Source organism: Cryptotermes secundus, unplaced genomic scaffold (genome assembly GCF_002891405.2).
Source record: "Cryptotermes secundus unplaced genomic scaffold, Csec_1.0 scaffold213, whole genome shotgun sequence".
In the NCBI taxonomy this organism is placed as follows: Eukaryota; Metazoa; Arthropoda; class Insecta; order Blattodea; family Kalotermitidae; genus Cryptotermes; species Cryptotermes secundus.
Window position 1 is genome coordinate 2822606 of NW_019731264.1, and position 18976 is coordinate 2841581.

The 18976-nt window shown below is 42.6% G+C and overlaps 1 protein-coding gene across 5 annotated transcripts in view; it reads left to right on the forward strand.

The window, feature by feature from the left end:
• LOC111866732 (sodium/potassium-transporting ATPase subunit alpha) overlaps nt 1–18976 on the forward strand; it is a 338583-nt gene that overhangs the window by 155675 nt on the left and 163932 nt on the right. For 2 of the 5 annotated variants that reach the window (XM_023855942.2, XM_023855944.2), the window contains exon 1: nt 12580–12770. The exons of the other annotated variants lie outside the window; for them this stretch is intronic. In XM_023855942.2, the coding sequence (XP_023711710.1) occupies nt 12756–12770 (15 nt within the window). In that variant the 5' untranslated portion in view covers nt 12580–12755. Of the gene's footprint in view, nt 1–12579; nt 12771–18976 lie in introns of those variants that run through there. 5 annotated transcript variants of the gene reach the window in all.

Here is an 18976-nt window from a genome sequence, read left to right on the forward strand (position 1 = left end):
TAGCTTTAAACGTGTAACATCACATACATAAATATTTTGCTTTTTTGCTTACATGATCGGCTAATGTTTACCTCGCTGTCAGTAGAGTCGAGTGATTGCATGACACTGAATGATGAACTGGAAATTGTATGAAGAACGAAATTTTGGAGGGGTAATTTAAGGGAGTGTCCCGATATTTTTCTGGAGCAACTGAGGATCATCACGAAAAACTCAGGATAGTCGATGTCCCTGCCAATATTCAAATCCAGCATCTCAGGCAAACAAGTAAGAAGCAGTGACGCAGCGGGCAACTTTCTCGGTCTAATCTCATCATCCTTCAAACGGCTAACTACATTTCATTCGTTCATCAATGGCTCTACAGCCCTTAGTTGGGTTCTGCCCTCTTCTTTAGTTCCTTAATCTCTTTTACACAGAGAGTAAGACTCCTTGGACGAGTGATACGACTAACTACACGTATTTATTTCTTAAATGAATGTGGTCTTGGAATATCTTTGCAATAGAACTTAGTCCTACTTCCACTTTTACATTAAATTTGTTTTTGCATATCGAACCATTTCTTAGCCTTGGATGCTAGTCTAGAGGTAACGTTCCCACCTCATAACTCGTAGTACGCGGGTTCAAATACCCGGCGGAGGTCGTCGAATTTTTAAGGGCGGAAAAATTCAGGGAACAAGTCCTCCGGGAAGGACTTTAAGCCGTGGGTCCCGTGTCGTAGCTTTACGGCACGTAAAAGAACCTCATATCTCCAAATGAGGTCACTGAGCCAAATTAACGGACGTTTCCCGCCCAACAGCAGTCTCTAATACCTCTGGTAGATGGGGGAAGCATTATAGATACCTCTCAGCTAGTAGAGCCGGTCTCGCTGGCTGGGCGGGACTGATGGTAAGCACCAGTACCGGTAGGATATAGAGACTGGTAGAAATCATAGAGGGAAGCACAATGGACCAATACAGGTCTCAGTGCATGGGGAAACCCACCCTCTCCAATAACTAACTAACTAACTAACTAACTAACTAACTAACTAGCCTTGGATGCTAGATCTCTAAAAGACTCTGCAAATGTTGGAATTTTGTAGAAAGATCCGAGGAAGTCTCTTAGCAAGGGTTTAGGTTTAACGTAACTTATTTTAGGGACGATATCGTGTTTTGCAGTTATGTGGATGGATTTAGGAGACCCAGAGGGAGAACAAAATTAGGATTTATGACGTCTGTTTACAGATTCATGAAAGCTAAGATTGAACGCTGTAAGTTTATACAGTGGAAATGTTTACTTGTCTGTACCAGTCGTCCACGCTATAATACGAGGGAATTTTATGACAGTATGCAGCTGGAATATTTGCGGTGACATCAAATCATGGAAGTTCTACAAGAGCTGCAGCCAGGCTGCACAAAGTGATGCTTATTTTATACTAGTGTGGAGCAGTCGAGCGAAAGACACGGCCATTGCATTCTTGGAGAATGGCCCATTCAACAGAGTTTATTTGCAGGACAAGAAAGGGTTTCGCATCAACCCCTCGTAAATCCAGTAGAATTATTTTGCCCCTGTTTCACTTTAACTTGAACTTCATGAAAGCTTTGGCAGAGCCATGAATAAGGATGGCGACAGTTTCCGTTACTTAAGAAAATAACTGGTGGAACAAATATCAAAGAAGGTATTTTTATAATCATAATCTTCATGAATTAGGCCATGCTCGGTCTGTTCCGTCCTTTTGAAGAGTATTTTCGTCCCTTTTCTTTCGGGGAATCTGAGTATAAGTGGATTTTAGAAGATGGGCTTGAAGTTGTTTCTGCTACCCCTTAAATAAGGAAAGTCATGAAAGACAACGCCTTTACTGACAACATAAACCAACGTGGAATGGGTTGAGAAGTTTGTTGCCAGGTTCTTAGGCAATGTTAAAAGTGAGAATTGCATTTAGAAGACTGTTTGAAGCTTTTTAGGCACTGGGGTGCAACATGTCTTTAAAGATTCGCTCATTTGAACACATTTTCTTCAAATCTGGCGCGCTCAGTGGCGGCTAAAGGGAAAGAGTCGTCCGACATAAAGAAAGGTTTCATGGGAGAGCTGAGCTCATGCAGACTGTGGCCGACCGTTGCCGACTGTTGCCGACTGTGGCCGATTCCTTATCAGGAAACTGCATATTTCTACTGTAAATGCGAACCATTAACGACAATTTGAATTTCGTTAAATATACATCTTTTGTGCTTTATGCTGTAAAATAAATTTTCCTTTATATATAAGCACCTTAATTCCGGTTTTTGCAACAGTGGTAAGTGATACGATATTTTTAAAGCTCAGATTTAAATTCAGCGTTTCCAAATTTGCCAAACTGTTTTAATTTCAAAGCACATTCTCTTTCTGCTCTGTCATTTATTTGTCCTCTCCAGTCACAAATGTCCTCATGCCAACAGCCAAGTTTAGCGATGTTATGGCGTTATCTGTAGCAATGGCTCTTCTTTCTTCATCTATTACATTTTTCTTTCCTTGTTTATGCCATTTCATTCTTTGCTGCTTGCCTTCTCTCTTTCACTTTTTCATGAATTATATATATTCTGACATGTAAATGCCTGTACATGGTGACAGCAGTAACAAAAGAAATTAGGTTCCCGACTAAACAAATAACCCAATAGAGTAGAGTCCTTCCTGAGAAGCTGATAGTAGCGCAGTTCTTCTGCCTTGTGTGGAAACCGAAGATTCATTGCTGCATTCACAAAAGCATAATATCACTGGATCCTACCCTCAACCACATGAGTCAAGTTCAAACCTACATGTCCCGTTTCTTTACCATTCTTTTAAATCGTCTCCTTACCTGTCCCTAATTCTCCAAAGTGGTCTCTTGCTTCCGATTTCGAGACCAAATATTTATGTATTTTACTTTTTCAAAATGCGCTGTACTTGTACTACATGTCCTCCTCATATCAATTTTGTGAAGGGTATATACTACCACAGTCAATAAGTTCGTGGACTGTACGTAAAGCGTCGTTGCAGTGCACTACAGTGAATACGTTGAGGCACGATATGATGCCCTGTCAGTTCATCTCTCCTCACTGCAAGAGGCAGTTGTGTGCGAGGAGTGTAGGCAGAACTATGGCCTCTATTGTGAACTGTAGTTAAATGCGAGTGGCGGAAATCGAAATGTGGCAGTTTGAACAACAAGCAAACATCAAGTTGTGCCAAAAACTAGGCAAATCCCCTAGCGAAACGTTTGGCGTATGAAGAATTGGCTGTTGCTACACGACAACGCCCCTGCGCATCGTTCTGCTCTTGTCCAAGAGGAACTGACAAGGCAACAGGTCACCGTTTTGCCACACCCTCCGTACTCACCTGATCTCGCACAATGCGATTTCTTTCTCTTTTACCGCTTAGGAGCGAAGTTATGTGGTCGTAGATTTCAGTCGTCCGAGAGGTCGTCAATACCACAAGAGACGCCGTACGGGAATTTCCTGCCAATATGTTTCAGCAATGTTTTTGGCAGCTATATCAACGTCGGCAGACTTGCATAGCGGCCAATGGCAACTGTTTTGAGGGCCGATGTGGATCTGCGTAAGTGTATGTGAATATCTTGTAATATGATGCGATAAAACCACAGTCCACGAACTTAATTACAGTACCATGTACTTTTAAGCTCTTAATTACGTAATTTTCCCACCCTTCTGAGCGCCATCTGGGTATGTAGTTTAGATGGAGGGATGCGAGAAATTCATACAGAAATTTGATGAGGAAAATTTTCAGAAAGCAGTATCTTCGAAGAACTAGAGACAGACCGAAGACTAGCATTAACATATTCTTAAGAAAATACGTTATGAAAGTGGGAGGTAGATGGAAGGCCTAAGGATCCTGTCCAATAATGGAATTGGATGTTAATGATGTTGACCTTACATGTTTTTATTATTATCAACCGGCTAGCCAGTCAGTCAGCTGGCCTGTCTATCAATAGGTCACAAAATTTGTGGTATAATTTGATCCGGATACGGTGGAGGTGTCTGCCATAGTCTTGTAACTTATGATCTTAGCTTCGTAGCCTTCTATAAAGTTAAATGTAGATTATATATTAATATGAAGGTCGCTCAGAAATAGATTTCCTCAAATACATATTGTGGCCTGCAACTTTAACGTAACAGGCTAAGGCTTGTAATACTACAAATTTGAGGGGTTTGGATGACGCACATCTGCATAATTTCCCTGGTTATTTTTTCATTTGTTCCATCCTGCGTCTGGAATGACGTCATATACTGTGTGACGTCCAGTCCGTCTTGCTAGTCAGGAAAATAGCCGGGCGAGTTTATCCTGCGATTGAGGTACGTGCACCAAGACTAGGTCGACAGCAGCTGACACCGGCTTCATGCCAAGTTGCATAACCATTTTATGTAGCAATGAGCACTGTAAGTCTTGTGTGACATGCCCAATGACATAATTGAACCGAATGTTTCTTCTAAAGACACTGTGCGCGCTTTGTAATACCAAGGATAACTGGCACAATTGTATACGGAAATTAATCAGCCTGCAATCACGGTACAACCCGTTCTTTGGCATCTCAAAATTTTGTCGAGACTGAATTGAAGCACGGCAAAAAAGCTCTGAGAACACTCACATTACTTCACATTCTTCAGGCTGTATGATAAGGTTACCAGAAACTATAAATAAATAATTGTACAATTTAATAAGTCATTTCTGTCCTTTTTTTTCTTTTAAATGTTCCATCTACGTTAAATGTCACGTATGTATCATCGTGGGGCACGCGGTAGCGTAGGTGATTGAGGCACTACGCTACAAGTCGGAAGGTCGCGGGTTCAAGTCCTGATGAGGTCATTGGGATTTTTTCAATTGACCTAATCCTTCTGGCCGCACTATGGCCCTGGGGTGGACTCATCCTCTAACAGAAATGAGTACCAGGAATTAATTAAATATTTTTCCTGGGGAGTAAAGGGCGGCCGGCGCGTAGGGCTGACAACCTTACCGCCATCTTTGAGCCGAATGTCTAGATAATGTTGGAACCTCAACGTCTCACATCCCTATGGGCCTTCAGGCCTGTTACAGGGATAGCTTTACTTTATGTATCATCGTATTTTCTCGCTGTCGCAGAGTTTCGAATTGTTATCACAAACAAATGATTTCATTAACAATTTGTATTGTCACGTGTAGGGGTGACTGTTAGACGGGATTTGAATTGGATGTTTGGATTTAGTGCACTTATACACTCAATTTGTAATTACAAGTAATACAGCCCTACCGCTAATCTTCTCACGTCACACTTCACTGCTGCAAACACCAGTCTCCTCAACTTGCTTTCACTAGCAGTTTCCTAGCAACGGATGTTAACAGTGGAGATTATGTCATTCTCATTGTCACTACAGAACACTTATGTGTTCTGTCAGACGTTCAACACAAGTGAACAGCATTCAGTAACTCTGATGCCTCAATTCCTCAGCTCCCAACCTCATATTCTGGCAGACTGGTGTCTCGAAGCTCAACTAACTTAACAATCTTTCACTCTTTTCATAACCTCTCGGCACTGACCGAATAGAAAGCATCGTTCCCAACAATTCCTTTGTTGCTTGCATATCCGTTTCTGCGAAAACCTGTTTCCCTAGTCTTTGCCTAACAGTGGACCTCTCCTCTGGCTCCACTATTCCGGCCTTCAGGCGTCATATAACAGTACATATTGTCATGTGTTTAGTGAGTAGACACGGGGTTTGGATTGGTGGTTGGATTTTCTGGACTCTTAATACTCGGAACTACAAGTAAATATAGCGCTATCGCTAATTCACACGCTCTACAATTCACTACAGCACGCACTGAGTCTCTGAGGCTGCTGTGTCTTCATCAGTCGTTGGTTGGGAACGGTTTTTAAATCCGTAGAGTCCTCAACTTCTGTGTCCGAGTCCTTAGTGGCCGGCGACAGCCTCACGGCTAACCCATGGCTCCAGCTGCGTCTTCAACTTCTCAAACTCGGACTCACAACTAACTCGAAAGTCAACGTCAAAATCAAAGTCACATTACGACCGACTGTCAGTCGGCCAGTCAGTGTTTGTGTCAAACCAAATTTGGGGCCCAAGACCAGATTTTTGTTACTGTCAGACAGTTGCGCTTTTGTGGATGTGGAGCGCCCTCTCTGACGAGAGGACGGGTCTGTCATTTGTCGCCGTCATAGTCATAGTCACATCTAGGTGGTCCTGAGTCCCGCGGGGCTCGGATCCGAGAATGATTGCGCTGGCGGGGCCAGCAACAATTGTAAACGACAGACCGTCCTCTCGTCAGAGAAGATGTTACATAAGAACTATAACCGCAAGTGTTCAGCTGAAAAAAAAATATTGGTCGTGAGTCTCAAGGGGTTGGCACAAAGATAAATTGATTGGCGGTAAACTGCCAGTTTTTAAGTAACTCTTACTCTGACTCTGACTCTGACTCTGACACTCAGTGTCTCGCCTTAGTTTGGTTAGTTACCGCCATTAAATTGCAAGTTGGATATAAATGTCAAGCGAACACCTACATGATATTTTGGATTATGCAGATTTTTTTCCTTCAGAATGTTGGCTTGGTGTTGGCATTGACTTGGGGGAGACAAATTTAGTGCTCCCAAACACTAGGCGACTGTTGATTCAACTGTTCATCACCGACATTGTTAGGCCCTACAAAATCCCCGCCCACACTGCTAGAGTGAGAACCTTCCTCACTGAGGCCTCCTACGAGTACCAGGTGTAATTATGCAGAGAGGAAAGTCTGCATTCCGTGCGTAGCTAAAGCCGAAAATCACTACATTTCTCGAAGTTCATTTGCCACAACACATCTCAGCTGCGCTTGTGTTACATTAGTGCAACGGCCGTGTTAATGTTGCTGACGGAAGGTGTACTTTTATTTACAGTTTATGTAACAACTCTGTCAGTAGCTCAGATTGTATTGCGTCGAGTGGTACAATGATCAGCGAACAATGAATTGTAAATTATATGGAAGGAAGTGATCATGGTCTGGTTAGGAGTGTTAGCCCGGAAGTTACTGGAGAGAATAGGATGACCTAGGAAAATCTTAGGCCCCCCATACACACACAGTTTGGCCTTCCGATCGACCTTACAGGCAAAACTGTGACAGTTTACCCCCTCCCTTTCCTCCCCATACACGCGCAGATAAAGCGGCAGGCTTCATGCCACGATCACGGTCTTCCAGCCTATGATGTTGAGTCACACACGTCACGTGCTACGGTCCTGCAGGCAGAACTGACGGACTGACGGGTTTCCCACAGGCCAACAGGCCAAACGATTGGCCGGCCGGCCGCACCACACACGTCAGTTTTGCCTTTCAGTCTTCAACTGTGCAGGCCGAACTGGAGGCCAAACTGTGTGTGTATGGGGGGCCTTAGTCAGGATAGTCGTGTCCCGAAATTCGAACCGAGGACCTCCCGTATGCAAGTCAGAAACTTGACCTCCGAAGCGAAGGTTATGAACACTGCACCGGCTCTAGTTGCTCGATATTCGTGAGAATCGCAACAAGAGAAGAAATACGCTAATGTAGTGACATAAGCCTGTCTTTCTCTATGGGATAAGAACAAAATAAGATAAAAATAATAAAGATGGCAGTAGCGGTGCAGGGGAACTCCGTTTGAATGTCTCAAGTGGAAGAAAATGGCACTTTTGTCTGTTACACGCCACCTGTCCGTCTGACGTGCGTCATAGTACCTCAAGAACGACGTCATCAAGCGAGTGATGGGATCAGAACGCGTCGTTTTCCAAGTCCTTCGGCGTCTAATAATATGGCGTCTGTCTCATAACCCGATTTTCATTCCAGAGGCCAGTACTGAAGTCAGCATCGCTGAACTGCAATTTCTTACGGGCTTCCACACTTCCCTTCCGGCAACCAAATCACTGCCCGCAAACTAGATCACGATAGTGTTATATTTAGGCATCCTGTTGCAGTGAGGTTCCATTTATAAGTCTGTAAAATGTTGCATTATAGACGAAACGTTTGCTAGACTGTACGTAAGTGGGTCACAACGGCTGAAGAACTGAACAACAGTAATAATAACAGATGAGATTTGATGTGTTGACGGCGGTGACTGAAGATTTTTGTTGAATCTGACATTGTGTAATCTGGTAGGGCTGTACCCTTAAGGTGAGGACACGAGGTTTTATCTCGGTACGTTCTAGGAAACCACACGGCATTACACCCCAGACGGCAACACTCATCAACAATAGACCCGAATAAGCAGGTTCTGTTTTACACGATCATTTCTGAGATATCAATAGTTAATCAGTTCTTCAGAAAGAATTCTGTCGTATTTATGCAAGCGTCATCACAGTCACCACAAAGTCTGAACACTGACTCTTATTCTGAACCAATTTAATTCACTTTACCTGCTCATAATCCAAAAATATTAAAATTGTGTCTCATTTTCAGTCACTGGGGATATCACCATACCTAAATTCAGTACGTATTTCTTACTTCTTTCGGTCGGTATTACAGATCCATAATCTCTTTCATTTGAACGTAGTAATAACTTTGTAACAACTAAGTTCATAAGCTAGCGGCCTTCTTAATAAGCTGATAGTCATTTAGCTAGTATAAAATTTAATCGAATTCTTACGCAGCCCAACGGTTCACTACAGTATTACCAAAATCCCGTCACAGGACTTATCCTGAGCCATATTAATCCATGTTACAGCTTCACGTCCTGTTTCCTGAAGATCCATATTAATGTTATCCTCCCATCTACGTCTAATGGTCTCTTTCCGTAAGATTCCCCAACAAAATGTACGTAAATTTTTTCTCATATTCTCATACGTGCTACATTCCCTGCCCATTTCCATGCTCTTTAATTCAGTAGCCCTATCATTTTCACACTATTATGGCGGTATGAGAAAAGTTATGTATAAATAACTTATATAGAAACCCCTTTCGTAACCGAGTTTCTGAAGGATGTATCTGCAAGTTTCTGATGTGCAGGAGCCCTAACGGAGCAACTGTACCCTAAAGAATGTTGCAGTTGATGTGGCAATCTTATGTATCCTAGGAACCATCTGAGATGATAGCTACGATTAGATACAGAATATGTTCCTTCCACCTGCACGTGTATTTTGACTGAGAGAAGTTCCCGTGTGACTTGTCTGGGAAGAAAGAGTCCGCCAATGTGACTTGAAGGAAATCAGCGATAAGGCACACGTACTCTACGAGTTTGCATCACATTTCAAATGCATGCCTTCGTCCTCGTCTCGTGAATGTGATGACCAGGGCCCGGATTTTGATGACCTGAAAATATTTTAAAAATGAGCTATAAAATGACCGAAACAATCCAGAAAAGTGACCTAAAATATGACCCAAAAATGTACATGCAGGGCCCGGATTTTGATGATCTGAAAATATTCAAAAAATGACCTATAAAATGACCGAAAAAATCCAGAATGACCTAAAAGAGAAAAGAAAGAACACTTCGCTTCCATGTTATTCACATTTCAGAAAACATATGAAGAAAAACCCCTAAAATGGCCAAAAATGACAAGAAATACCCTTACAAGTTTAAAAATTTGCCAAAAAATTACCCCCAAAATGAAAAAATGACCTTAAACCTAAAAACGTCAAGAAAAGACAAAAAATTACCTATAAAGTCTACATTTCTGTAACCAGCAGCTCATAACCGAGATTTATTTAAGAGCATCGCCTGGGATACAAGGGGAAAAAGATGACATGTCATCAGATTCCGGGCCCTGGTGATGACAAAAGAGCACGAGCAGTTCTGTTCTTGTGTGAGAGAGAGAGACCAGGCCGTGTGCAGGTTCCCGTATGGGACTTTGCGTTTCTCGTATCAGCACAGTATTTACTTGCTCATGTGCAAAGAACATGATGGTAATACCGTGTGAAATACAAGAACCTTGTCTTCTGAACCATAATCAGTGTACTTTAATTTAAAAACTGAAAGAAGTTCCATTATTCCATTAGGAAGATTTTGTCGGAACAACAATTGAACCGCTGATTACTTCCAGATCTTAAGTAACTAACTTAATTACCTGGTAGTGGTTCAGCATCGCTAATGTCAAAACATGCCACTGGACGCGATCCTGAGCCAGTTCGACGTATCTTCCAACCTTACACTGTACTAGGTCCACCAGGTTGCCAATTCTCTGGATGTTCTCCAACCAATATTCTGTATGCATTTCTTCCCGTCCGATACATTCTGTGTAAACGGTCAAGTCCCTCATTGTGCAATATCCTGAATTCTGCATATATTTCACCCCACTTCTTTTTAACGTACTCTGTAACGGAAAAATGGGGGCACGCGGTAGCGTAGTTGGTTGCGACACTATGCTACAAGCCGGAAGGTCGCGGGTTCGAGTCCCGATGACGTGGATTTTTTTCAGTTGACCCAATCCTTCCAGCCGCACTATGACCGTGGGGTCGACTCAGCCTCTAACAGAAATGACTACCAGGAATTTTCCTGGGGGGGGTAAAGGACGGCCGGCGCGTAAAGCTGACAACCTTACCACCATCTGTGAGCCGACTGTCTAGATAATGTGTCCCGAACGAGATTCCAACCAACTACCTCCTGAATAAGTGTCAACAGTGTTACTGCTAGATATCTGTGTGGAATTCGAGTTGACCAAATTGTCATTTTGGTAATTTTTCTCCAAAGTTTTCTTATTTCCCATCAGTCGCCATTTCACCAGTGATCCAAGTAATCTATATGGTAAGGCCGATCAGGCAGCACATTAACACGTACTTGGTTCAACTCTGACCGGAGCCTATCTATGGCTCTGCAGTATTTTGCTTGACCTTGACCGCTTTTCAGTTTCTTGATATTTTACACAGTCGGTAGGACTCCTCGGACGGGGGTCAGCCCGTCGCAAGGCCTCTACCTACACAGAGAACAACACAAACACACAATACACGCACACATGCCTCGAGTTGGATTCGAACCCACGATCGCAGGGTTCAAGCGGGCAAAGACGGTTCATGCCTTCGACCTCCCTGCCGCTGCAATCGGCTCTGGCCGGAACCACAGTAAGAAAATTAGTTTCGGTTATGAACTTGTGATTCTGTCAGGAGAGTTGAAGGGAAACTGTACTGGCTTTTTACAGCTGCAGTGGAGCGGTTCAGGTGAAACGCGACGGCTAATGACTTTATTTTTAATATAGAAACTAGGTTGAATACACACTGAGCGAGCGTGGGCACAAGTTGTAGGTGTTGAGGACCTGCAAACAGACCTCTTACACACGTCCTAATTTTTGTTATTGCTAGTGGGGTGGGACTAAGTCCTTTGTACTGCGGCCACTTCAGGCCTATTGTACCAGCCCCAGATGATAGGTGAGGGTGATTGTGGAGCAATTGGTGGAATGAAGATTGGCAGGGGAAACCGAAGTACTCGGAGAAAACCTACCCCAGCGTCACTTTGTCCACCACAAATCCCACTTGACCAGACCCCGGGATCGAACCCGGGCCGCCGCGGTGGGAAGCCAGCGACTAACCGCTTGAACTATGCCGCGGCCCTACACACGTCCTAAGGAAGAAGTGAATTTGATAACTCATCCCGCAGTGCTTTACACATCCACAATTAAACTTAATTCGCTGGCTGTCAGTACATTTGTACTTTGTATTTCATGACATACACGATGATGACATGTGTAATGTGGAAATTAGCAATGTGTTCGTGAGTGAAACATGCTTTTAGTGATTTTTAAATTGTTGACTGAAGTTATTACTTAAGTACTCAGTTTTGTACAGTAATGGTTTTCTGAATAATGCGGAAATGATAATGACATGAAACACAATCGAGGTACACTAAAGCCGTCAACGCATTAACGAAATAAATTACATTTTAATAAAATCGATTAAATTCAACAGAAATATAATCGTTTAATCAGTTTTATTGTCCCATTCAATCACTATCGGTAGCATGGACAGTATCAAATAGTTCGTTAATCAATAAATAAATAAATAAAATTCATTATTGTTGAATTGCAGAGTTAAATGGATCCATTTATACAGTGCAAACTGCCGTGATACATTTTTGTATTAAGTGATGAAATATAAAGCCTTAAATTTTTAGAAAGTTTTAAAATAAATTAAATATAACGCGAGGTTTCTTAAATGTGGTATAGGAAGGACGTATATATACAATCTACTGACTGAATCTGGTGATAGGCGTTGTTTTATATGGATCTAGTCTCTTCTGGAAGTTCATTACAGTAGTGCATCTCCAGAAGGGCATGTGGCGGTGTACAGGGTGCATGTGCTCTGAAAAACAATAACTTAGTTTTCTTATCGTCTCATTTTCCTCGTCTTATTCCTCCCACGTCGCCTCTTTCTTCTTCTTTCCCCCTTTTCTGTTTCTTCTTTAGTATCCTGGCTTGCACAATTATGCGTTGAAGTTCTGAACGGTTTACATGGATTCGTGCTAAGTCCCTGAGCGTACATTAGAATTTCCACTGCAAAGAACAGTCCAGGAGTCGTCGACACGGATCAACATTTACATATGTACTCTCTTGTGGTGGAATCTACTGGCAGTGGTGTATTTCTGACGTCTTCTGCGGCCAAGAGAGGGACGGACTAAAAATACAAGCGAGCAGGTAGGTGGGCAGGCGGGCTCAGATAAACCAGGGACTCTGCCTCTTGCTGAACGATTTTGTGCTGTTTATTCATATGTGTGTGTGAAATAATCGATTATTATTGATAGATGCTTTGTAGTTTAAGTTGCACGCGATACTCAGTGCGCCTAACAACAAGAAATATAATTTCTGTGTCCGTTTGATGAAGATTTGCTTCTAGTCAGTCTGGGAATGGATTCAGACGAGGTAAGATTAGTCTACTGGAACTATTGGCCAGTTAAAACATGAAAATATTATCATAATCCATAATTATAAATATATACGCCTAGAAAGTTGGCTCAAGCGTCAATGTTTCCGGTTTCTGTTTTCGAGGTGCAGGGTTCTAATCTCGGTCCGTACACGAACTACTGTGACTGAGGGTTTTCATGCGTTTTCTCTGTCCCTCAAGCAAACTCCGGTATACGACTAGTACCCTAAATTATGTATTCATATCTTTCCACTTCGTTGTTCACCAACACGCAATCATTCGAAGCTCTATAGTCAGAGTTAACGGAACTGTCCTTAAATAAACTGCAAATAAATGAACAAGCATGTGTAAGATCTGAGGTTCTCTCAACGGTAGTTATGAAGAGTTCTATCTTCTGGGAAACATCGCCATGTTGTCTGTTTAAAATCTACCAGAGTTTCGGAGGGCATGTTCCATTGACTCGTCGGCTGACTTTCATACTCGGCCTTGTATCCCAGAAGACAGAACTCTTCAAGTAAATATGATATTGTATGTAATGGTTATCTCAAAATAGAGTCAAATGAATTCTTAATACTGAAAGTTATGATGTTCATTTTGTTACAAATAAATGTTATGCAGTCTGCGTGGAAGAGAAGCCAATAGGAGGGCGAGATGCAATGATGAAAGGCAAGTAACTGCTATAGATCGAGTGCTCTAACCCCCTCCCCTCCCACTGTTCTCTTTCTACCTTACGTAAATTGGATTTCATCAAACCTATCGCACCTCACTGTGAAGGTGATAGTTGCTCAGCTGGTCAAGAATTCCCCCTTTCATAGAACCCGAAGGTTCATTACATATTCACAATATGTAGCAAATGGATATTATGCTGAGTCACATGAAACCAGTTTTCTGTGCGGTCCGTGTCGTGTCAAAGGAAAGTAGACGATTGGTTCTTCTCAGATCTTCTGTGTATGATTTTCTCATCCCACTCGCGCAAGCTACGCTGTTTGACCTAGTCATCTTCCTTGAATTATCCTAACACGACTAACATTAGGTGATGAAGAATTCAAAATTCTTACCATCCTCTTTGTATCTCCTATTTCGTAAGTATAATTATTCTCTTCGGCAAACTAAATTAGCCAACGGAGTTGCGTCCATGTGGAGAAGCTGATAGGTGCTCATGTAGTTCAGAACTTTCCAGTATTTCATTAATCCCGCAGTTCATTACCGTGTTCAGAAATTCTCAACAGTACTTATCTCCCAAGCCAGATTAACCCAGTCCTTACAGTTCCATCCTCTTACCCTAATATCCGTTTTAGCGTTGCCCTCTCATCTACGACCAGATCTTCGAAGTTATATGTTTCCTTCAGGCTTTCCCATTAAAATATATTTTATGCCTTTCCCCTTTCTCCAACGCGAGCTGCATGCTCCGCGGGTCCCACTGTCCTTGGTTTGATCCTCCTCTTAATGGCTGCGGAAGAGTACACATCATGCAACCTTCTGCTGAATCCTGTCACTTCATCAGCTCTGTTCGCATTTTCAAACACCCTCTGAGTTTCACATTCTCCTCAGTACTTCTGGTAAATACGAGTACAACGTAGGCCTATCCTGAATTTTATAGTCTCTGTTTAGTTCGGAGCTTCTCGCAGTAATAATAGTCCGGAAGGTAGGGCTCAAACAGACGAGAAAGTTATTTTCGTGTCCCGAGGATAAGGAATCTGTAAATGCTACGCTGAAGTCCAGCTGGCACTAGCTACATCATTGTCCGCCATATTTATGTATTTAACTCTTGAACAGTCACTGAATTGCTTGCATAGGCGGCGATATCTTTATTCCATCACCAAAATATTTCTGATGCCCTGCGGATACCAGTCTGTTACTTCTCTGAGGTAAAGTTGGACGGAGATTGACGATAACCAGTCACCGCCCTGAATGTTTAGAATGCTTGAAGCTTTATTTCAGTGCTAGCAATGTGTCAGCGTCACGTATCTCTACAGATATGAAATTACATCTGTAAATGAAGCATGAAGAAATAGGATTTCTGTCTTTTGGGGTATGACGCCGTGTAGCCCGTTGAAAGTCAACGGACTTGTGGAAAGAACATTTCGCCTCTACCTTCAGGGTAAAAGAATAATCCAAGCAAGAAACAAGAATGAAGAAGGCCTCTGAATGTTAAGGCGACACATTCCTGCGAGGAGTCGGTTGACTTTCACACGGACGGCACGGCGTTATATTCCAGAAGGTAGAATTCACCATAACCACCGCTGTGCTACCCTCAAATCCGAGAGAGATGAGAACTATTTTTTTCCTCAAAAGTTCGCTCCCGCAAGATGCTAGTAAGCTATTGCTCACAGAAAGTTTTACTGAAAAGCTTGCTGTAGCCGTCATAGGGACTTACGTGTATATGCGAGAAGTAACCTACGTGAGTCTGCGCGGATTACCGAATTGCCTAGCTAAAGTATTTTTTCATAATTTTTATCGGTCTGTCCTTTCGCATTCCCTGTCAATGTCTCTAAATGCGCATTTGACCGCCTTTTCCAAAAACCTCTACTAAGCCTACTAATAGGCCGCGCCATAGCACAAGCGGTTAGTCGCCGGCTTCCCACTGCGGCGGCCCGTGTTCGATCCCGGGTCTGGTCAATTGGGATTTGTGATGGAGAAAGTGTCGCTGGGCAGGTTTTCTCCTAGTACTTTGGTTTCCCCTGCCAATCTTGATTCCACCAATTGCTCCACAATCACCCTCACCTGTCATCTGGGGCTGGTACAATAGGCTAGAAGTGGCCGCAGTACAAGGGACTTAGTCCCACCCCACTAGCAATAAAAAAAAGACCAACTCAATGTTATTATCATCCGTCCGTCACATTTACGCTATATGGTTTCTGCTGTTGAAAGGGTGCCGTGAAATAAACATTGAATAAAAGCCTTTTTGCATAATTCTCCACTGTACCAACTTGCATGACCGGTGTTTCCGAAGCCATCTCGACAGAATCGAAGACATGCCTGCAGAGGGGAGTGGGAGATGTCTCCATTATGTGTTTAAGTCGATAATGGCCTTCAGTGCACTTGCACAGTTTTCTAGTATGTACGAGTAACATGCAGTACGAGTGCCGGTCACGGTAGCCGAGCGGTCTAAGGCATGTACTGTCTTCTCTCGCTTGGAAACCGGGATCGTGGGTTCGAATCCCACTCAGGGCATGGATGTTTGTGTGCGTTTTTCTGTGTTTATCTACAGGTAGAGGCCTTGCGACGAGCTGATCACCCGCCCAAGGAGTCCTACCGAATGTGTAAGATCTAGAAAAACCGAAGTGAACGGAGTTCATGGAGGTAGGCCTAGGCCCACTGGGGCTGTAGTGCCAAGGGGAAAAAAATGCAGCACGTGAAGTGACAGTTATTTGCTCTTGTATTGCTCCCATGCAAACAAGAAGTTCCGGGCAGAATTCATAAAACTTAGTTTCCCGTTTCACGGATTTATATTCGTACATATTTCACTATTAGAAGTACTGCTATTATTATTAGTATTATTATTATTATCATCATCATCATTGTCTATGTTTAGTGTGTCGAATATAACGCCAAAGTTTCACATGATCGCCATATTTGTAATTTTGACGCATAAAAATAATTCATATGTGACGCGTAGTTATGTCTGTGATGCAACTCGGTAACGTATCTACGCTAATACGTGGTAGTTCGTCCGTTACAGTTACCAGACTCAAAGCGAAAACGAATTACACGGCTGCCATGTTGTTATTTTGTGCTCTACAAGAAATGTCTTCAAGAAGTGTTACATGTGTATCAAAGATTTGTTACCATGCATCATTTCAGGACCCTGACTTTTTCTTCTTTACTGTCGCTTGTAGCTCGCAGGTTCGTCCAACCCGCCATATTGTTATTACAGATTTAGGAAATTTAAAAGGGTAATGGTATGGCGTTCATACATATGTTTCATGTTGAAACATAACATTTCAAATGCTCATCAAACAGAGCATGTTGTCGTCATTATTATTGGTTAGAAACGTACTAACTTTGAGAATTATATATTTTAATAAAACTGTGAGTAGAATGGTACATGTCACAAATATAATACAGTGGCCAGTGTTCCACTGCCGTACATTCTTCGTGAACCGACGCAGAAGACTGAAAAATCCTGTGGTTTACTGAAGGGATGTTCTCGTATCAGGGTTGTAGTAGATTCTGGTGTTTCACAGACGGGTGGATGTCTTCCTCAGTCATCCTTTCCTCTCTGTCGAACCTGTGTGGCATTCTTCTCTGTTCAGGAAGACAGAATTCCAGCTATCAAAATTCTTGATGGTTAGCGAGTTCTTCCTATCCGACGATGAGTATTCGCTGAAATGTACCTACTCTTGGTGGGGTCTGAACTTCATAACCTTTCCTTATACAAGTATTTGAAGTTCTGTCAGGGAGCCAACTCCTCAGTAAATGAAACCGGTGTGCAGCTTCTCTGTCACTCATTTTTGCCATCAGAACACACTCCACGGCTGCGCTCATGTCTTCTGCACTCTGGAAGCATCCTTCAGTTTCCTTCTACTTCAAGGTCGGCATGCTGTAACATATGTACAAAATACACGTAACTAATGCGCGTAGATATTGACGCTAGTAAGGACGTTCGTCAAGAAGTAAACACAGAGAAAACTATGTACATGTTGCTGTCTCGTCACCAAAATACAGGGCAAAATCATGACAGGTAGCAGGTGTTTTGAAAATGTGGCACAGTTCAGATATTCGGAAACGACAGTAACAAATCAAAACCTGATTCAGGAGTAAATTAAGAGGAGATTGAACTCGGGTAATGCTTGCTACCATTCAGTCCAGAACCTTTTGTCTTCTCGTCTGCTGTCTTAAAACATAAAAATTAGAATATACAAAACTATAATTTTTCCTGCTGTTTTGTATGGCTGTGAAACTTGGTGTCTGACATCAAGGGAGGAACATAGACTGAGGGTGTTCGAGAATAAGGTGCTGAGGAGATATTTGGACCGAAGAGAGATGAAGTTACAGGAGGTGCATAATGAGCTTCATACCTTTTACTCTTCGCCAAATATAATTAGAATTATGAAGTCAAGGAGGATGAGATAGGCAGGACATGTAGCACGAATGGGGCGAAGAGGAATGTGTATAGGATATTTGTGGGAAAGCCAGAAGGAAAGAGACCACTAGGAAGACGAAGACGTATGTGGGTGGACAATATTAAAATGGATCTTAGAGATATAGGATAGGATGGTATGGATTGGATCGACGTGGCCCAGCGGCTTCTCAAGAAGTTAGCAGTTATTGCGCTTCCGGAAGTAGCCCTCAGTAGTAGTATCCGGCGCTAACCTAAACACGTGTTGACTGAGAAGTTTCCGCCAGTGCATCCACAATAAAGCGACTGCGGTCTTATTTTCCTCTGGAAGGAGACAGTCTAGCGTAGTTCGTTGACGCACTATACTACAAACCGGAAGAGTGTGGGTTAGAATCCCGATGAGGTGGAATTTTTTCAATTTACCTAATCCTTCCAGACGCACTATGGCCCTGGTGTCGACTCAGCCTCTAACAGAAATGAGTACCAGGAATCTTCCGGGGGAAAAAGGGTGGCTGGGGCGTAAGGCTGACAACCTTACCGCCATCTGTGAGCTGATTGTTAAGAGAAAATGTGAAAACCTCGCCGTCTCACAACTCTATGGGCCTTCACGGCCTGTTACAGGGATATCAATTATATTTTAAAACATATCGCTTATGCAGTAGTTTAACCAAGAAATGTGTACAGAGCCTATCAACTTACCTGGCCATATGCTCTGAGGAAGCCAATAGTAAGTCGAAGCAATGAATAAAACACCAAAATGAACTTAGTATAGAGTCTCGAGGAAATATACATACTGTATGTAACATGTTTCTGGCTACTGAATTGTCAGGTAAACACGGGTGTCCGTTACTGCCAGAAGCCCGCGGCAATCCCACGCTCCCCTACCTTTGTTCTTCATGCAAATAAGCGTGGCAGTTAACGCAATGAAATATTCGCATTTCGTCTTCTTTTGAAAAGCTGTAGTAGCAACAGTGAATATATTTGGACGGAGAGAGAGAGAGGGTTAAAACTGCTGTAATAAAGAACGGTTTATTGTTTGAATGAAGCTAACAAAACTCCAGTTGAAATGAATGTGATGTAAAAATGTACCGACCTTTACTGTTGAAGATTCTGTAAGCATATTCCAGCTTCTGTTGGGAGACT